This window comes from Hippoglossus hippoglossus, chromosome 8, assembly GCF_009819705.1.
Source record: "Hippoglossus hippoglossus isolate fHipHip1 chromosome 8, fHipHip1.pri, whole genome shotgun sequence".
Classification (NCBI taxonomy): domain Eukaryota; kingdom Metazoa; phylum Chordata; class Actinopteri; order Pleuronectiformes; family Pleuronectidae; genus Hippoglossus; species Hippoglossus hippoglossus.
In genome coordinates this window covers 11,179,082-11,199,216 of record NC_047158.1, presented here as the reverse complement: position 1 = coordinate 11,199,216, position 20,135 = coordinate 11,179,082, and the positions used below count along the sequence as shown (strand labels likewise).

Genomic DNA, 20,135 nt, shown 5'->3' with positions numbered 1-20,135 from the left:
GAGGTGTTATACTGTTGTTTTGCTGAGGTTACAGTAGTAGTCGTAGTAGCAGTGACAGACATGGCTTTATAAGTCTGTATCGGTTCACACAGGAAGTGCAGAAAGATCCAGTCGCCTATTTTCCCACAACACCTCCTCCCTGATGTCTTGCTTTAAGGGGAACTAAATTTGTCATGATCTGTAGGCCGCAACAAATGAGGCTTTTTTTTATATTTCTTTTTTTGCATTCCTTCTTTCATCAAAACACACCCAACAATTTAATTTTCAACCAACTGTGCCTTCAGTTTTTTTTTTTCCCCTCGCACATACAGTACACAAATTACTGAAAGAAGTACACGGTCAACACAGTTACTTACATCAGGCAAAGGGTAAGAGAGGAAAGGAGGGTTGAATGATTGGCAGCTGAGACGACATAGACAATACAAACTAATGTCTATGAAAGACAGTGTTCCCCCACCTAGTGCAATGAGGCACGTATAGTACACACATACACACACACACATGCTCTCTCTCCCAAACTTACACTCACGCACACGCACACACAAAATGGCTCCTTGTAAAGACACGGGACAGGAGACACGTTTGGCCCCGAGACGAGCGTTTCAGTCTGTGGATGCCGGAGAGTTTGGGAAGTGAGGGAGGCGACGACAGAAAAACGGACGAGGGAGGCGGGGAACACAGAAACGTGTCACACACAAGGTCACAGTGACACACCCAGGCACACGCACACACACACAAATACAAAACAAACACGCTCACAAACACGGAAACACACACTAATAAAAGCAACACAGACATGTGTCTCCTTCTAAAGTCTTGTCAGATGATGATGAGGATGTGGACTCGACGATTACAATTTTCTCAGTTGAAGCTGGACGATGACTTTTTGAGAAAAGAAATCGATAAGTCCTGGAGTGATAGAAAAATAAAACAGAGTGGTGAAAATCCTTTCCTGTGGGATTTTTCCCTCCAGCGAGTGCAGTCCAAACAGATGCTGGTCCGATGCTAAACACAGGCTGCGATGAACCTGTGTAGATCTACATTAGGAAAAGTCAGCCACTTTGGCCAGAATCAAATAAGTCCATGTCTCTCACTCACTTACACCACCTCATCCTCAGTGGATGACTAAAAAATGACATGAAGAAACTCCTTTCCTGTTGAATTTATTCTCTATGACACAATAGACGGAGCAAAATCATTCAAAAGAATAAAAGTCGATGCCGATGAGCACCATGTGGGCCGGGACAAAACGCATGACGAAGAGGGACACATTTCAAGGTTGTGTAACATGCTTAGACCAATGAGTCTGTTCTCATTTTTCGCTCCTCTGACATCAATAAAGACCACTGGATGCTTCGTCTTCTTTCCTCTGGGGAAAATAAGCGAGATAAGTCCAAAACCAGAGGGTACGGAGCCTGGAGAAGGCGTCCAAAATGGCCGTGAGAATCCTCCATGGATGCTTTGTCCGTACTGTGCAGGAAAATGTCTGCTTTCCTGTACATTACGGCATATATACTGTACAACAATGTTGCAAAGAAAAATATCGACATAGTGATTTTCTTCTTTTATAGTCTGTACAAGGGCATGAACCTTTGGTCCTGGTTGAAATGACCATTCTATGATGGCTTTCTTTTTTCTTTTTTTTTTTGAAGAGAGAACAGTTTGTCACATCACACTCCTCCTAGATGAAAACTACACTAATGTGAAGCACACATGAACTACGCACATACTACAAACTCTGTGTTGAATTTTTGTGTGTGTGTGTGTGTGTGTGTGTAAGTTATGTGTTTGGTAGATCCCAAATTTACACCTGATATCAGCCCCAATGTTCCGTTTAAGGTCTGTGTGTGTGTTTGTAAATGTGTAGTCTGATGCGCAAAGTGTAGATTGTGGTAGATGTGTGTTCCGCCTCGGTAAAGCCGGCACAGGACGTGGAGGATTCATTAGCAGGCGCAAACAGCAACTAGCAGTCGGACACTAGCAGTGTCTCCACGTCTCTCTTTCTTTGATGGAGAGAATTATTCACAGATGAGAGGAGAGAAAGAAACGTCTGGAGCTGGAGAGATGGTAATGACCTGAGGAAAGAGGGAATAAGGGAGAAGAGGCAGATTAAGCAAGAGAGAGACAGTAGGGGGGCGAGAGAATATATAAACAGTATGCAGCACTGTAAGTTTGGGGGAGGAGGGGGCGAAACATTACGTAACCTATGATATCTAGATTATACAGATGCTTCTGCCTTAGAGCTCCTACATCTGACAGCTCCACAGCCTCCTCTTTATCACAAACTTACAGTCAGGTCATGCTTTTAAAGGCTCCACCACTTTTTTTTATGTCAATCTGACCGGAGAGCATCTGCTGCTCACTACGTGAATGCCTACTATACTTCCAGATTCCAAGTCAGACACTGCTCTTTTTTTTTTAATAGCAGAAATCAAGGCGCTATTGGAGCGTTTGAAGAGTGGGGATACACTGTCGACTGGAAATGTGTAAAACCAATGCTGTAAAACACCAAAGTGGGGGGAGGCTCACAGTTTTAATCGGAGTGAGGACTGTCCACGACGATGTGAGGCTTAGGCGAGGACGCTGTAGTGCTCTTCGACACAAATGTACCAATCGCTTTTTCCTGCAGGGAAAGAAGAAATTTCATAAATGTCAGTTCCAAACAACAACACTTTTTATTTATTTGGCTGAAATCACTGACAAATATAAAGGACCAGTGTGTAGGATTAGGTAGGATCTTTCATCAGACACGGAATATAATATTAATTTATAGATTTTGCATTATCCTGCTTACAGTCAGAGGGAAATCAATGACAACGAGAATGCCCCCCGGAAAACACAACTAACAGACAAATAAACACAGATGAAAACATAACCTCCTTGGCAAAGTAAAGAGTAGGGGAATGACCTGCAGTAAATGGTTAATCTAACCAAGACCTGCTGCTCAAGGTGTACGGGCCTATGTGGTATAAACCATTCAGCTACTGGGTCGTCCCAATGTCGCCATGTTTCTCCAGTAGCCCATTTTGGAAAAAAACTAACATTGGCTCTACAAAGGGCTTTTCACTTTTTTTAAATTACCTGAAGGCCACCTTAGATATTCCTACACACTCGGTGGGATAGGGTGAGGCGAGAGGTATTCACTTGGTCGCATTTGGCAACCTCAACACTAGATGTCACTAAATCGTACACACTGGTCCTTTAATATGATGTAATTTTCCTTTACCTTACATGAACACAAGAATTTTACTTAGTGAAAAATTTTAAGATTTTGGTAATGCTTATATAAAGTGAACACGTGAATAATTCATCCATCACTGCTAATGTCATTGTTCCAATATTTCAATACTACAATCACTACAACTCCTGCTATTCTTCAAATATCACTGCTGCTGCTACTTCTAATGATAATCATATGATAAAATCAGTTTGATTATATGCCCAGCACCAAGCTCCTCATAACATATGTGGTATGAGATCATACTTATGTCACATGAGCGGTGCACGCACACACACACACGATAATATGCTGATTACCTCCACAAGCTGATGCCAGTGCTCTATGGGTTTGCGTGGATTGGCCAGCATGGCTGTCCAGTGCTCTCTTCCTGGGCCTTCAGCTTCGCTGCCTACACGACACATCCCTATAACCTCGTTATGACCAATACTGACACGCAGCAAGGGATGAGGGATGGATGCATGGACAAGAGAGACAGAGAAAGAGAGTGGCCAGAGCAGAGAGTATGAGAGGGAAGGGGGTGGAGAGGGAGAGGGAGTGAGGATATAAAAAAGCAGAGAGAGAGAGAGAGAGAGAGAGAGAGAGAGGAAGTCAGGGCTGGTAAGAAACAGGCATAGAGAATCTCATTTATCAACCTTGAGTATTAGGAAAAGAGTACAGCGGCTGAGGAAGGATATTGAATAGCAGCTCACAAATACACACAGCGCTGTGTAAGAGCTTGATGTCAGCAGGGGGAGCCGGCACAAGCACAAACATAACAAAAGCACACACCTATGGAGATGCCAAATGGAGGGCAGACTATAATAGGGAGGTGGTGCATCTATACACAAACACATCAGCCAGCCAAGTGTTGCTGCGAGCGGCAGACAAACGCTGGCAGGGTTACACATCTTCTTCTTACACCATTAGCATAAGCCATGCTTATTCATGAGGTGCCCGTCTTTGTAAAACAGGGAAGATCCACCAGGAGGCTGACTCATGAGGGGGGCCCTTCGCAGTGTTCAACACTGCCGCAACACCACCAACATTTGACGAGCATGATCCAATTGCAAACATCACGCTGCATGTGCAAACACACATTCAATAAACAGCCCACTCGTACAGTAATGATCAGTCCCCGGAGCATGCAACAATATCATAACACTCACCAGTCGTAGTCCATCACTGCAATGATGATGGATACACTTTCTATATTTTCATTGGGAATGTCAAACACCAGCGCCTCGTTGTACGTGGGGTTCAGCGTGTTTTTCTTAATGGAGGTCTTCCGCTTTTTTAGCCTTCGCCCGTCGCAGATCAGAGAGGCCTTCACGTACGGGTCTGAGGGAGAAGCACAGAGAGAGAGAGAGAGAGAGAGAGAGAGAGAGAGAGAGAGAGAGAGAGAGAGAGAGAGAAAAGGATGAAGAGGATGAAGAGGATGGAAGAGAAAAGGGAGTGGTGTGCAAAAAATATGGAACAGGGGATATAGGATATGAGACGACGAAGAAGAAAGAGTAGGAAAAAGAGAGGGAGACAGAGCACAAGATAAGGTGGTGGTGGTGGGGGGGCTCCTGCAAACACTGTTCACTATCATGCTCACAGGTTTCTGTGACTGGAACATAAAAGGCATGAAAATCAAGTCACCTTGGCAAAGCTGGATTAAGAGCACAAAGGAAGAAAAGCAGCGCAGGTTGAATCACTTTAGTTATCCATTCAACATATGCAGCTCAGTGACAACACACACACACACACACACACACACACACACACACACACACACACACACACACACACACACACACACACAATAGACTCAATTTTCAATCCTGCATTTTTCAGCAGCTGCAATTATCCTGGGATCACTGTGGCAATAATAGTGTGTGGTCATTATCATTTGAGATCTAATTTCATCTGAGAATTCATTGCCGTTGCAATCATCAAGTCTTTAAGTGAGAGGTAACTAAAGAACAAAACCTGTATATAACAACATTGTTAATTCAATATTAGCATTAGCAGCCGTGTCTGTCTCAAGGGTAGAACTATCGATGTTTCTCCCTCTATTTCTGCAGACGTGCAGTAATTGCTGCTCCACCTACTTGTGCTTGCAACAAAATATGGGAGCACATTTTCACTGGATGTCATTCTTGCAACAAATGAAGTTTACAGCTTTGGGTAATACATTCATAATGTATAAACTCTACTTCTATTTCTCGAAGGAAAGATCTACCCCAAGATTCTCTTACAAAATGATCAATCTTCTGATGCTCAGTTCATTCCAGGATTTATTTAGCAAAGATTTAAAGTAATTTACTTTTTTTGTTGCCCCTCTGTTTATCATGCTTCGTCTACTTCTACTTCAGTTGGGGATTTATTAGGTTTTGACGAATCGCTCTCCGTTTTCGTTTTGTCTGTAAACTTGTTGATTTTACTCGTAGAAGGAGGAAACAGTTATAAATAAATATAAATGAATCTTCCAACAAAAGAGAGGATGTATTCCTGAAGCCAAAAGCAACTTGCTGGGTTTCTTGTATCTGCTTTGCATTCAGGTTTATTACCTCCGCCTCGGAAGTTATGTTTTCATCTGCGTTTGTTTGTTTGTTAGCAGGATTATGCAGAAACTACGCAAAATATTTCCATGAAATTGTGTGGAGGGGTGGGGCACGACACAAGGAAGAAGATATTAGATTTTGGTGCAGATGCGGGTCAATGGACAAATTCAGGAATACTTTTAATCAGATCCAGTGAATTTAAAGGGAATGAGGGAAAATTCACTCATTATCTACTCACCACTATCCTGATGGAGGGGTGGGGGAAGTATTTGAGTCCACAAAACACTTTCAGGGGTGAACACCGTTGCAGCCAAATACAATTGAAGTAAATGGTGACCGATTTTTCAAACGTAAAAAAAATAAACATAAAATGCCTCCATACGGCAAATAAGTCAAATTTGAAGTGGACTCAAACCCTTCACCCACCCTTCCATCAGCATAGTGGTGAGTAGATAATGAGTGGATTTTCATCTTTGGGTGAACTATCCCTTTTTTAATTTGGTTTCATTCGGGGACAGGGCCTTGGCGGAGGTGTGTGCTCACTGAGTGTCACTCTAATTGAGACTGCTTTCGGTGGGGGAAAAAAAGGTTTTTTATTTGTTGTTGAATGGTGAATTTTTTATTTGTTGTATTTCTTTATTCCAGGGAACAGGCACCATAATAACAAATGTTTAAAACTATATCTGCAGAGCTTCATGCCAGATGTTCTACTGCATGTGTCCAGTTATAAATCAGAATATGATATTAGCATTGAAGCTGTTTTCTGTCATATTTGACCCTCAAATGACTTTCTGGTCATGACTTGCTGAAGGTCTGGCAGCAGCATGATGTGTACGAGCGTGTTAATCCGTTACCTGAGAAGCCGGTCAGGTCCATGGCTTTGAGGTTGGTGGCCTTGATGATTGTAGCCGTGAGCCTGCCCGCAGTGGGCAGGTAACACAGCGAGAAATTAAGCTCCCCGAGATCAGCCTTCTCCTGTGGGTCACCATGCACACACACACACAGACACACGCACACGCACACGCACACACACACACACACACACACACACACACACAGTTAGGGCTCAGAAATGGAGCAGGGACACTGCGATCACACACACACTTAGTATCAGAAACAGACGCTGAAAAAAATAAAAAGCTAACGGGCAGAGATCCCTTGGTTTTCAATGATTGTGTGTTGCTTGAAAAGAGCTACTGTGCGTCTGTGACTGACGCTGAGTGACAGCAGGCATCCTAATGTGGACAGGCACAGTGTTTGGGCAGGGGGGTGTTTTTTTGGGGGGGGGTGCCGTCACTGTAAATGAATCATATGCCAATCTGTCAATGGCCCCGAGTGGAGGAAAGTGTTAAGTAGAGGTGACGATTCTCCAGGCTTTTTATATCCCTCCCCCCACTCCCATCTACTGATCTTCCCCCCCGCCTGTGGTCTCAGTGCCACCACGGTAATGACACCGGTGATATTCGGGTCACACTGCGGCGTGATGACTCCTCGGTGGCTCTGAGCCTCACTAATCAATATGTCCCAACACTGAAATACACTGAGACGCCAGTGTTTTAAACTTATTTAATAAATGAAACGCCATTGCCAAAACATTTTAAGACTCTCCTCTAATCTAATTTGCTAATAGCCTTCAATGAATATTTCATATAAATCTGCTTGGACAACGCTTGATATAAAGTTTGAACGTGGTCAGCAGTGCCTTTCCAGTAATCTGTCGGAGCTGGTTTTTCACCTAAGCAGGCTGAATTAATCCATTGGCCACTGCAGGCAATTTCCAGTCTGCACAAATCATGTGCATCCTCTTTGCACATCCACCATCTGAACACAACAAACAGTAATGCCTATATTTCATAAAATCCCCGGAAAATCATTTTAAGTTTTGCCGTTTAAAAATGTGAGGACAGTTTAATCTTGTGGCTGAACTTCAACAATCTGAGCATTCATTCATTTTTGATCAAATCAAATCTAAAGCGGGGAATCTCCTCCTTACCGCGGTGCCCTCCACGATGTCCCTCCAGACGGGTTTGTCCCCGCTGCCCTCGCTGAAGTCCAGCAGGTTGTCCACCACCACCTGGCCGATCAGGTCGTGTCTGGAGAAGCGGTCGAAGTCGTACACAGAGAAATGCAGCTTCCTGGAATGTAGCTCATTCAGCGGCACGCCGAACTGAAATGTCTCGTTGAACACTGGGTTTAAGGTCTTTCTGTGAACCTGAGAGGAGACAGACACGGTGACAATTTAAAATAACACCAACATACCAGGGTAATGCTTTGTGGGTATGGGGGCATTAGGAAAGGGAATCATGGTGCAACAACCAGCAATATTATTTTTACAGAGAAAGGGCAGGTTAATGACATGATTTCACTTTACAGCTCACCCACTGCATACTACAACAGTTTCTTTTGACTCTGAAGTTCTGTCAATAAACAGTAATGCTTATTACCTAAGCTGAAATTGCTCATACATATGTTTCAAAAACTGGTAAATCAAAAAGAAAATAAATATTTTATTTGTTCAATTAATGAACATATGTTATCCACTTAACTTCATCTTTAGCATGTGTGGACCCTTGTTTATGATCCGATAATATGAAAGAACATTAAAGCTGGCTCAGGGTACTTTATTTTATCATCCTTTTACACATTACCAGTTCATAGCTACAGCTACAAAGATAAACCCTTCCTTGCAGAATTTGTGCACCTGCAATAACAATAATGTCTGCTATATTAATGGTAATACATTCTCGATATTAAAAAACTTGCAAAATCAATATCATCAAAAAACGTTTTTCCTGCCTTGTTAATGCACTTTGTAATTACTATGTCCTTAATAAAACAAAATAAAAAAGAATCAAATAAAATGAAATACTCTCACTTTTTCAATCATTAGTATTTTTTCTTTTTACCACTTGTTCTTTGTTTATTTGTTTATTTTCATTCTTTTATCATCTTATTTTTCTTTAATTGTAGTCGTTCCTACCATTCATTGCTTTGGATACACCAGTATCTATACTGTAGACCAGTATCTTATTCCCTTCTACTTACATATGATATTAATATTTTTGTGTTACTCTTTATACAATTACAAAAGCGATTAGTTGCCACTCTTATTTTATGGCCGAGCACCTATTTGTGAAACTGTTGTTTTTAGATTCAGGACTTTTGCATTGACACATGTGAGCGATGCTGTTTTGAAGACACACTCCATGATCCTCAAAGACGTTGATATTTTGCTGGTGTGAGGAGAAAACCTAATCTGCTGAGCAGTTAAGTAGATTTCTCGTCTCCATTTCTTCAGCAAAACAAACAGGACGCTTTTATAGAAGTAGAATCGAGGAGTCGCTGAGGATCCTGGACGTGTCTTCACCAACGCAGTAACGGCTGTCAAACGAGCTGCCGGAGTTTTTTAAAGTCTGCGGCTATCAATGCAAGAGTCTCATTTGGGAAAACACCACTTTACCTGCGAATCACAGAATAGAGCTGTCGTTGGTCAAAATGCTTTTCTCTCTGCTGTTATGTTTCTCTTGCTGAATCTGTATCGCTGCAAGTGATGTTTTTTATTTGTTCCTGTTTCCTGCTCCTGTAAACCACCCAGCTCTTTTTCAGTTCCATCCAAAACAAATAGGAGACATGGAAAGGCATCACTTCCTCACATATCCCAAAGCCTTAACACACACTCGATGTGAAAATAAAAACTTTGATTAACTGCCGGATAAATCACATTGTGCTGGAAGCAGCAGGAGAGATATTATCACATGTAAATGTCATGACTGTGTATTTCAAATTGACTGAGCAGCCTTCCTTCAGAGACAAAACATATCAAGATGCAGAACATTCCGGAAAGGGTTTTGATTAATAGCGCGGCCGTGCCGACTGAAATGTCCTCGGGCAACATAATTAACCTTCAGTGCACGGGCTGACCTTGTTCCTCAGCCACAGGGAGAACAGTAAATTTCACCTTTTCGTGTGGGACGAAATATCCAATCAAACATGCTTGAACGAAATAAAGAACTGAAGGTAAATTTAAAACTCAATATTTCCTTCCTAGACGTGTTCAAGGTGAGGACGTTCTTTCTTCTCAATGTTTCCAATGGGTGACTGTGTTTACTCTACAGGAGTTTACCCCTCATTGAGGCTCAGTGGTGCCTTTTTTCTGACTTCTCCGTCTGTCGCCTCCATAACAAGTCAAATAAAACGGATCATTTCAAATCAGGGTATAAGCCTGATGGAAAGAAAGCTGCTATAATTTCCTACTCATCATATTTAAGCACGTCGCGGACAGCATTTGCAAATTTGTCTTCAATCTCATTCAGTCTCCTGCACAATTTTTTTTTTTTAGTATTTGCTGATTAACTGGTGGGATTAAGGTGCCATGAAATCATTTGGTGCAAATGCCGTCATGCAATAAAGCTGGCGATAATTAAAGCGTGACACACTTGATATTCAAAATCCAACTTTTGTCGCTGCATAAGTGGGTCTGTCACTCTGGCTTATTAGCACTTGATGATTACTTGTTAGCTTTGGATTAAACAGCAGCTGATGGAGACGCGGCGCCTTTAGAAACCAGAAACACAAAGCCCCAACGTCTACTTGTAGGTGATGTCTATGTCGCTTTTGATGGATAAAAGCATGAATGGTGAAAGAATTCCATGTTAATGAGGACGTGATTGAAGTCAAACAATCGTCTAAATTTCCGAAAATAAAAAGAGTCGTGTTATGCAAATGAGCGAGGCATTCATGCTTTTCAATGGCTTTTGTGATTTACAGGAGACAGTCGCACAAAGGAGGAAATAAAAACCAAAGGGAGGAATTTCAAACTGGTGCAGCTTCATTATCACTGAAAGACACTTTACAGCCTTCCCTGCATTACAGTTCAATTCTGACCCTTTTCAGCTTCAGGATTTCTCCCTGGCTTATTTGAAGGCTGTACAAAACACCCTATGTTATTTATGGATATACAGCAGAGCACTACAACTCATATTTGGGAAGCCACTGAGCTCATATGCCTTGAGCCTCTGTGCAGAAAATAAATTTGGAGAGAGTTTTTTTTTTTTTTTTTGAGGGCTAAGGGTACATTTCCTGGTACAGAACATCCCAGAAAGTACTCAAATATTGACTCAGCTGTCCTCAAACACCAGAATAACACAGTGGAGCTGAGTATCAGTGCCCTGTTATAGTCTGAAGCACATTATCTTGAATAAATTATACCCCAGATTATATTAGATTACCCCGGTGAAACTGTAATGATTCCTCCATGAGGAGGCCGGGTCATCAGTGCCACAGGAAAACAGCAAGTCACAGCTGACCACGGTTAAAGTATGTGAATGTAGAGGTGTGGTTCTTTATTTTTGTTTAACAGCCAGGATACAGGTGAGTGTTTGGGGAGTGGGAGGCACCTTGGTCTGGAATTTCTTCTTCCTGTCTGGCAGTAGGTAGATCTTGACGTACGGGTCGGAGAAGCCGTTGGCGTCCTTCGCTGGCAGGTCCAAAGCTTTGAGGATCTTCACCACCAACTGCTCCGTGCTGAGATGCAAAAACACAAATAGAAGACTCTATCAGACTCTCACATGCTTCTAAAAAAAGGCAGGGGGGGGGGGGGGGGGGTGCACAAAATTACAAAAATACACAAATGCAACCCAGACAGGATCAACCCACACTCACAAACACCTGAGCAGGGCTTTACGCACACATAATAGCGTGGGTGGTGCTGTGTCTCTGGACCAAGAAGTAGCAAAAATAGTTATTGTGTGATTGTGTGCGTCATTCCTGCAGCTGTATGCTTGCACTATGATAATGTAAGCATAGATGTACGGACAGTGAGACAGTGTCTGGGTGAAACTGAGCTCATTAGTAATCCTTAACATGGTACCGCTTATTCTATCGTCCCTTTGAACCTCATGCAAACAGCTGTTAACGTGTAAGAATGCAGATGAGAAGAAGTTAATTAGTCGTTCAAAAGAAAGTTCATCAGTTAATTATTTTTCCAATATTTAATTATCAATGGTATCAATATTTGATTATGGTGGGTTAATTTTGAGCCCCGAGGAAGAAGGGAATCACAAAAGGAGGATTCATTAGGACATTATTTGCAACTAGCAGCTCGACTGAAAGTGGAAGACGTAGTTAAAGGACTGAAAGTCATTAAAGGGGTAAAATTGAAGTGGGTTACCAGTTACCTTTTATTATCAGTGTCATGTACCTTCACAAAGGAGTAGTTTTTTTTTTAGATATAAAAACATAATAAATGGATCATGATGAAAAAAAAGTCAGGCATATTTAGAGGACTGATATCTATGAGTGTGTGAATCTGGTGCAGCTCGATTGAATTTAATGCGACTCTTGGGTCTTGGCTAAGTTATGCGCTCTACTTGTTAATATTTACTTATTTTGAACTATTGCTATCTCATATGCATGTTGATGAGTATTTCATGTACCCAATTACAGTTAAACACACCATTCATCCCTTGTCTAGTATGTTCTCCAAGTACTTATATATGACTGAACCAAAACTCTAATTGTAAACATACATGTCACGACTGTGCCTATGTCAAATGTAAATGAAGTTTTCAAGGCAACATCCTCAAAACACAAATCCCAGAGATATTCAGTTTGGAATCATATGCAAATCAAATCAAGCATTTACATTTTCAAAGATAGAACCAATCGATTTTCTATTATTAGCAAAACTCTCTCTTATGCTAAATGTCGTGTTTCACTGTCAAGAAATAAGCCAACATTACAACACTATTACGTACATATTTTTGCCATAAGATAGAAAATATAGGGGCAAAATGTGAACATTTACTACCAATAAATAACAGCAGCATTATTGTCCCTTACAGCAACAAGCAAATACACAAAAGCACATATAGGCACTGCAGCAGGACTGCAAGTCTGTCTGCCTGCATATACACCCACGAGCGGGCCGACACACACATGTTTACATTCGACCGCTCCATCCACACTGATGTCTGTGTCGCACGCGCCATTTATTATGTATTTAATTACCAGATGAAGATGAAGAAGGCTCGGAGGCCTTTAATCAGACCTCGTTAGACTGTGTCTCCCTGTGTTAACCAGTGTGTCAGCACTTCATTAGCTGCTGCAGCAGTGCCGCGTGAACGTTGGGGCTGAGGAAGGATCAGCAGGGCAAACAGCAACAGTGACCCCGGCGCTGATAATGTCTTCTGTGCACCAGCACCGACCACAAATAAGATGCTTGTTGACAAAACAAGCGCGGCCAATCGCGGCACGTGTTTACCTCTGCATCACATCCAATTAAGGCAATTAGACAAACATGCCCACTCTGCAATCACATCAAATCAGGGAGGTGATGTACAGAGCAAACTGTAGCAGGAAATTACATTTCCAGCTCAGCCAGAGACATATTTTATTTAAAAAACCCTGACCAATTCAATTACGTGTCTAATGATCATTTAATCCAGTATAATTTCGTGACATGTTGGTTGTGGAGACTCAGCCGTCACCAGTGCTCAATGTAAAATAACACGACACGACGGGAAGCTTGTACACAACAAAAAGAGACACCTCTCTCCTGATCACTGTGAAATTTCCTACAGCTGTTGGTTGTTTTTTTACAAAGACACGGTTGCAAATTTTCCTGCACTCACGTGTCTCATTACAGAACAAGGAGTCTGAAACAAAGCCAACGTATTTACACAATCTCTGAGGCATGCTGCACAGAACACACCTGTGACTGCTCGAGCGCAGAGCGGAATTCACGGCCTTATTCCTGGTGGACAATGCCCGGAAGCTAGCTGCTATTCCCACGGTGGAAATGTGTCAGCTTTTAATGGGATTGTCAATAGAAATGCCTTTCCCAGAGGAGCTGAGGAAGATTGACACTGTTGTTGTGACTGTTGCTCCCGATAGCGCGGTTTCACACATTAGCATACCAATCTTATCACAGTCCCGGCCCTAACGCACCTCCACGTGTGTCTCCGCACACATAAGCACACACTCGTCTTGCAGCTACATCTCTAACCTTTCTCCTTTATTCCTCAGTCGCTCTCTCTCTCCTACTCCTCTCACTAAAACGATTCCCCTCCAGTGTAATGGCAGGCAACTACAGCATGACATAAATTATCCTGTGACTTTATAAATGGGGAGAAAAAGGACACATGAATGGTTTTCATCATTACCCTCCCTCTCAATACAACCCTCCTGCTAATTCTCCGTGTCTGTATAGCTCCGGCTATAACACAGTCTGCTGTTATTATGTGTTGACAGGGGGTGCTGTTTAAAGTGGCTCCCCATTTATAATTCATGACTGAAACGGCCTCTCGCTCCCTCTCTTTTCTGACCATCAGCACTTTCGCCTGTTGTAATGTTTCTACATGTCGGGGCAGGCAAAAAATGGGCGACTGCCAGCTGAGCTGCAGACAGTGAGCTGCACGCTCTTCCCCACGAGCCGCCCCAGCTCACAGTGCGAACACACATCCTCGCAGTCCTCACAGCGTGGCACCTAACCAATTACTTACTTACGTGGACCCAAATTCTCCAGCAGAGAATGTTCAACGGAGAATTCTCAAAGGAGCCCAATGAAAGGAACTGCAGCAATCTGTGCCACACAGTACATTAAAGACATTAACGCTGCCATGTCACTTACATTTAAGAGAACCACTTTCCAACACTTAAACATTCATTGATTCATTTAGTTGTATTACCACAAGCACACACAAGACCACATTCAAGCCATGTCTCATACTATCAACACGTTAAGATGTGTTTTTCAGAATGATTATGAATCCAATGCTCAGTGCCACAAACTCAACTTTTTTTTGTGTCTATTGAATAATGCAGAAGGAGATTATCCTGGTCAGACCTGTTCACAACGACAGGGACATTTCTGGAGCATTCAGGCGAGGGGTGGTGTCTAAGTAGAGCATGCAAGAGGCAGGGCATGCTGTATCAAATCTGACGTGTACATTTCCTAGGAAAAAGCCAATGGGTAGTGGAGGCAACACATTTGTTCAGATGTGGCAAACTTTGCAAAACCTACCCCCAGGAGTGTATTTCACCAGAGTGAAGAACCAGTGAAAAACAACCTTCCAACATGAAACAGAAGCCGTTTTTCAGACATGAACTACTTAGACTTTGTCTTTCACATATGAAGAACGCAGCAGGAGATTGTGCGGGTCAGCCATTCAACAGGAAAATATCAGGAACATTGTTGTGGAGCCTGGGTAGAGCAGGCAGGAGGCAGGACATGAAACAGGACATGTTTTGTTTACAGCACATCCACCTCAACCTTTTTCCAAATTCTTTGTTGTCATGCTCTAAGTCGTTTTCATCCGAATATACTTGTATTGATTGTCTAATTCTACATTGATATCACAAACACACAAGATCCCATTTGAGCTACATCTCATGCTACCATTGTGTTGTCTTTTTCAGAGGAAGGAGGAACGCTCCAAAGCTAAGTGCGGAGGATAAACACGCTGAAAGGTATTTTCCCAAGAAGCACCCTGCTCTCTCTCTCTCTCTCTCTGTTGTGCGTCATAAAGAGACACAGCAACACCAGTGTCTGCTAGCAGACCCTCTGATTTAAGCGCTTGAAGAAGTGTGATCAAAGTGGTGCAAAAACAGATGCATCAACATTCACCGCAGACGTGCAGAGCTATAGTGTAGGCAATAACACCCATTGTTGGATTCATCAAACGGTGTTCAGGTCTCGTTTAAAGGTTTACATTCTCCTCACAGTGCTCTGCTATCACTGTAACCCACACAATACTGACTATCTGTTTGTTGATTTTTTTTTTTTTTCCTCGGCCTGCTACGACTCCATGGACGGCAGTGTCGGCCAGAAGGCATTGGCGATAGAATATATGTGGCTCTGTGATAAAAAGTCAAAGGTACATTAGAGTGTACATAAAAAACACACAGAGGTAAACATTATCTGCGACTCCCTAGGTGCATCTCATCACTGAGCTCAAAATTCTTCAACATGAGCCGATAAGCCGAGCGACAGCTGAATGTGACTTCTGCTGAGAAAACCGACGCTGCTTAAATCTGTTAATTTTTAAATTTGGCCTCATTTGTGGGTGAATTCTTCAACTTGGTGCCATGTTACCTTCTCAACCCTCACAACAGAGTCTTTAAGATTTGCAAATGCTCGGATTCGAGTTTCTGGCTTCTTTGCGATGGCAATGGCAGCAAAGGCTTGTGGGTAGTATTATAATTAGATCCTAATGTAGTACCAAAATTAATTGAAATAATTCAAACTAGTGGCCTGAACATAATACCATCGAGTCATTACATTGGTCCCATGTTTCTTTATTAAAAGATGATTAATTGTTAATACTGAAACCAGTGAGTCGTTTCTATGTTTGCATGCTAATGTGAGCATTTAGCTCAAAGCACCGCTGCACAGCTTCACACTACAGCTCACTAACACGCCTGTAGACTCCCAAGCAGTTTTTCAGACATAAACTGCAGTAAATTGCAGCTTCATATATTCCAGACATTTTCTGTTCCTGTCATTCCAAAGAGATGTAACGAACTTGATTGGATCTGCCACAGGTACAGGATGGCCTTCGTGTTATTCAGTAAAACCAGAACAAACAAGTAACGTAGATCACATCGATTGACGGCGACCACATATTTGTTCATGTGTGGCAAAGTTAGTAACCCCAGGAGTGTATTTCACCAAAGTGACAAACCGCTGAACAGAGTATCTTCCAGCATGAAACTAAAGCCATTTCCAGACATGAACTACTTTGACTTTGTCTTTTACATATGAAGAACACAGCAGGAGATAATCTGGATCAGACATGTTCATATTGTAGGAGAACTTCTGGAACATTAAGGCGATCACCTTATCACCAAAAGATCTCGAAACTCATTGTCTTTCCAAGATGACATCTTCCTTTTGAGTTTATATGTGCATTTCATCCCGACATATTTGCTATTTCTTCTAGTTTTGCACCTGTTGTGTGATGGACATGTCATCAACACGCCCACTTGCTCGCTCTGACATTTCCAGACACTTACCAAGGGGGGCTGGCAGGAAAAGTTCCAGAAAATGTCCAAAACAACTGACTCAGACATTTGTGTTTTCACATATAGCCCCTCCTGAAAATCACAGGAAAATGTCTGGACATTAGTGCACATCCGACAGCAGCAGTGGTGTTGTGTTTTTAAGTCGCCTACAGTTAGCAAAGGTTTGTGTCAAAATAATTCTTCCAATTTATAACTCTGAGGATACCTGGCAATGACAACAACATGAGGTCTGGTAACTCTGTGGTGGCTCAAATATATGAAAGCTTGTTTTGTCAATCTAGCTCCTAGTAGAAAAAGGGGAATAAGCATGTAGGTAAAACTTTAGATCTTAAAATCATTCCTGCCAATGATTTATTATTATTATTATTGATGTTTGTTCAAATCCTACAATTTTTACAGAGTAGTTGGTTGTTCGGGTGTAAACCTACTTAAAGGCGTAGCGCAGGAGGAAGCTGATCTTGCCACAGTTGTCGCCCTGTTTGCCTTCGCCCGTGTCGCCCTTGGGTCTGTAGAGCTCCGGCTTGATTTGCCCAATACTGGTGACCTGCTCCTTCTCCTCACCGTGGAAATCAGGACTGGAGAGCTGGTGAGTCATGGGCTTGGGCCTAAACAGACACATAAGAGCTCAGAGGGTGAATATTAAATGAAGAGCAAAGCAAACACACATACACACACACACACGTACTCTGTTATACAGCAGCTTAATCAGAGATCCTCTAGTGGCTAAATTCATCGAAATGAGTTTACCCACTGTTTACACTGCATTTGCAAAAGAGTTGACACACCATTTTTACACCTGCATGCACTGAACTTTGAGTTAGTTGTATGATGTTGGCTCTGAGTTTAAAACCACAAATAACACACAACAAAACAGCAGAATGTGCTGCATGAATTATCTGAAGCTGTGGTTAAAAACAAATCAGAAAATATAAATAATATGTTGTTCAAGATGAGACCAATTTGGAGAAGCTAAAAACAAAAGCGATGTTTTGCTTTTACAGACCCTGAAAAAGAAGCCTTCATTAGAGGGAAGCAAGATTAAAGCCAGCATCTTCTAAAAGCAATATGATTACAAAACAACTACCAGGTAATTTTTCCTTCATGTTATTTTTAATCATGCCTTTTTCCATGGATTTCCCTTTAATGATCATGAGCCTGAGATTAAAGCCCAACCCTGGTTTTATTCGCTGTTACATCTCTGACTCTAAAAACAACAAACAACTAGAAACTGCTAGATTTGATTAAAACACATACACTGACCGTGGGGTGACCTGCTGCTGGGAATGAGCGTTGGGCAGGTCTTTTGGTGGGTGGGCTCCACCCTCTGTGTTGGGCACATCCGGAGACGTCTGACTCAGCTTCAGAGTTCCTACCACAGGGGAAAAAGACAGATAAAATCGCCCTCTTTTGTGAGCGCTGCTGTGGAGTCGCTTGTTACAGCTACTCTAACAGAAAAAGCAATGTGTCTTTTCGTAACCCGGGGTCGGCATCATTGATCGCATTGATTTTATTACACTGATTTAACAGACACTGATTTAACAGCGCAGAGAAGGGGAGAAATGATCAGACGTATTTACAGCAGCAGAACATGAGCCAGCGTGACTGCAGTACAACCCAGAGACATGAAAAGAGCGAACATCCAGCTGCAATACAGACAGCCAGCAAATATTTGACTGTGAGCGATGATAAACAACCTGCACTGGTGTTGACAGCCAGCACAAATACAACAACAGAATCAACTCAGAGCTGCTGCCTGGGCCCATCTGTTTAAAACATCATTTTACTGTGACATTTGCTTTTGCTGTAATTGTGGTTGATGTTGGACTTTTGTGGCACGCCAACATGTACATGCTTATTAACTCATTTAATTGCTTGGTCTTTTGTGGATTTGGTCTATAAGGCTGAACAATGCCAGTGAAACGTTTTCTAGAGTCCAAGGTGATATTATCATATGTCTTGTTTTTGTCCAAACAACGGCTCAGAAACAGATAATATAAAATTTACAGTCATGTAACACAAGGGAAAGCAGCCAGTTCTCCCATTTGAGATGTGGTCAACCTGTTGAATGAGTGACGTGAAGCGGCTTGATGTCCACCAGCTAATGCAGCAATAAATCTGAGTGTGTGTTCCTCATGTTTGACGATTACATCAAATGACTTTGTGTAATGTGGAGGGGTTGTTTGCAGTAACAAACCCACACAGAATTATGGGCCAATGCTGCAGCTTTGGCGAGCTCATTGTTCGGGCACATTTAGTCTTCGGTTCAGTTTCACTGCTCACATCAGCCTCGCTTCCAGCAGCGGCAGCAGGCAGCAGTGTTCTGCAAACAAGCTCTGATAAAACTAAATGGTGAAGAAAGGTAAACGTTTAGTAGCTAAAGAGCCATATTTTCTCTGGAGTTTATCAATGCACAGCTGAAAGGAAAGTGAAAGGTGGGGCCCTAATCATCAGGTGTCCACACGTCTTCTGGCTGCAAACACATTATCCAACAACCTTGTGAGGCGATTATATATCAGTCTGTAAGTCTGTAGCTGCACCTTATTTTAAAAAATTCATTATGCAGCTATAAGGAATAAACAAATTCATCCTTCAATGGAAATGTAGGCAATATTTGTTGTAGCTTAAACTTTTTACTTCTGCATAACTAAGTGTCTGTAAAGAGAAACTAGACCAGTAAGATGCAAAAGTGATAGTACTTGAATGTATATGTACTGAAAGAAAGTATATGTACTGAAAGAAAACCCATTTATATGAAAAATAATGGTCAGCATGCATCACAGTGGTGCAGCACAGATAAATTACTTTTACTGGATGTGGATAAATGTGCTGAAGTCACTGCTGTGAGCTTATTAAAACAAGAAGTTATCTGCCAAAGCTTCACAGTCAGACTGGGATTAATAGTGTCTAATGTCAGCTACCTTTCTCACCAGCGTTGTTGGGGTAGGAGTCCATGTCCAGGTAGGAATGCTCCTGGGTCTCTTGTGGCCCACCAGCCACACATCCAACTTCCCCCCTCTCCAGCCCCACCAGGTCAGAGAAGTGGGGGTGGTGCTGGCCCTGCTGGCCCAGTGAGGGGTAGAGTGAGGACGAGGAGTGGCCCTCCTTCCTCTGCGGCAGAGGCGGCAAGAGCGACGACCCCCCGCTGCCTCCGAGGCTTCCGACGCCGGCGCTTCCGGGCAGCAGCCCCGACGTCAGGCTCAGGCCTCCGCCCTCCTTGTCCCGCCATGGCAGCCAGCAGAGCTTCCAAGAGACGAAGAGGGAGACGGAGAGGAGGACGATGCCGCAGAATGTCACAATGACCGACAGCAGACTGACAGAGATTTCTGCAGAGGTTCAGTGAAGAAGGT

The 20,135-nt window shown here is 42.5% G+C and overlaps 1 protein-coding gene across 4 annotated transcripts in view; it reads right to left on the bottom strand.

Annotated features, from left to right (window-relative positions):
• Positions 1 to 210: 210 nt before the first annotated feature.
• syt3 (synaptotagmin III) overlaps positions 211 to 20,135 on the bottom strand; it is a 32,719-nt gene continuing 12,794 nt past the window's right edge. Inside the window, exons 4-13 of one of the 4 annotated variants that reach the window (XM_034593439.1) lie at positions 19,707 to 20,111; positions 18,043 to 18,157; positions 17,217 to 17,393; positions 11,163 to 11,289; positions 7,760 to 7,978; positions 6,621 to 6,741; positions 4,387 to 4,558; positions 3,538 to 3,667; positions 2,530 to 2,623; positions 211 to 2,075 (exon numbers count right to left, since the gene is read on the bottom strand). In XM_034593439.1, coding sequence (XP_034449330.1) covers positions 2,534 to 2,623; positions 3,538 to 3,667; positions 4,387 to 4,558; positions 6,621 to 6,741; positions 7,760 to 7,978; positions 11,163 to 11,289; positions 17,217 to 17,393; positions 18,043 to 18,157; positions 19,707 to 20,111 — 1,556 coding nt within the window. In that variant the 3' untranslated portion in view covers positions 211 to 2,075; positions 2,530 to 2,533. The remainder of the gene's footprint in view (positions 2,076 to 2,529; positions 2,624 to 3,537; positions 3,668 to 4,386; positions 4,559 to 6,620; positions 6,742 to 7,759; positions 7,979 to 11,162; positions 11,290 to 17,216; positions 17,394 to 18,042; positions 18,158 to 19,706; positions 20,112 to 20,135) is intronic. The other 3 variants (XM_034593442.1, XM_034593440.1, XM_034593443.1) reach the window with 3 other exon arrangements.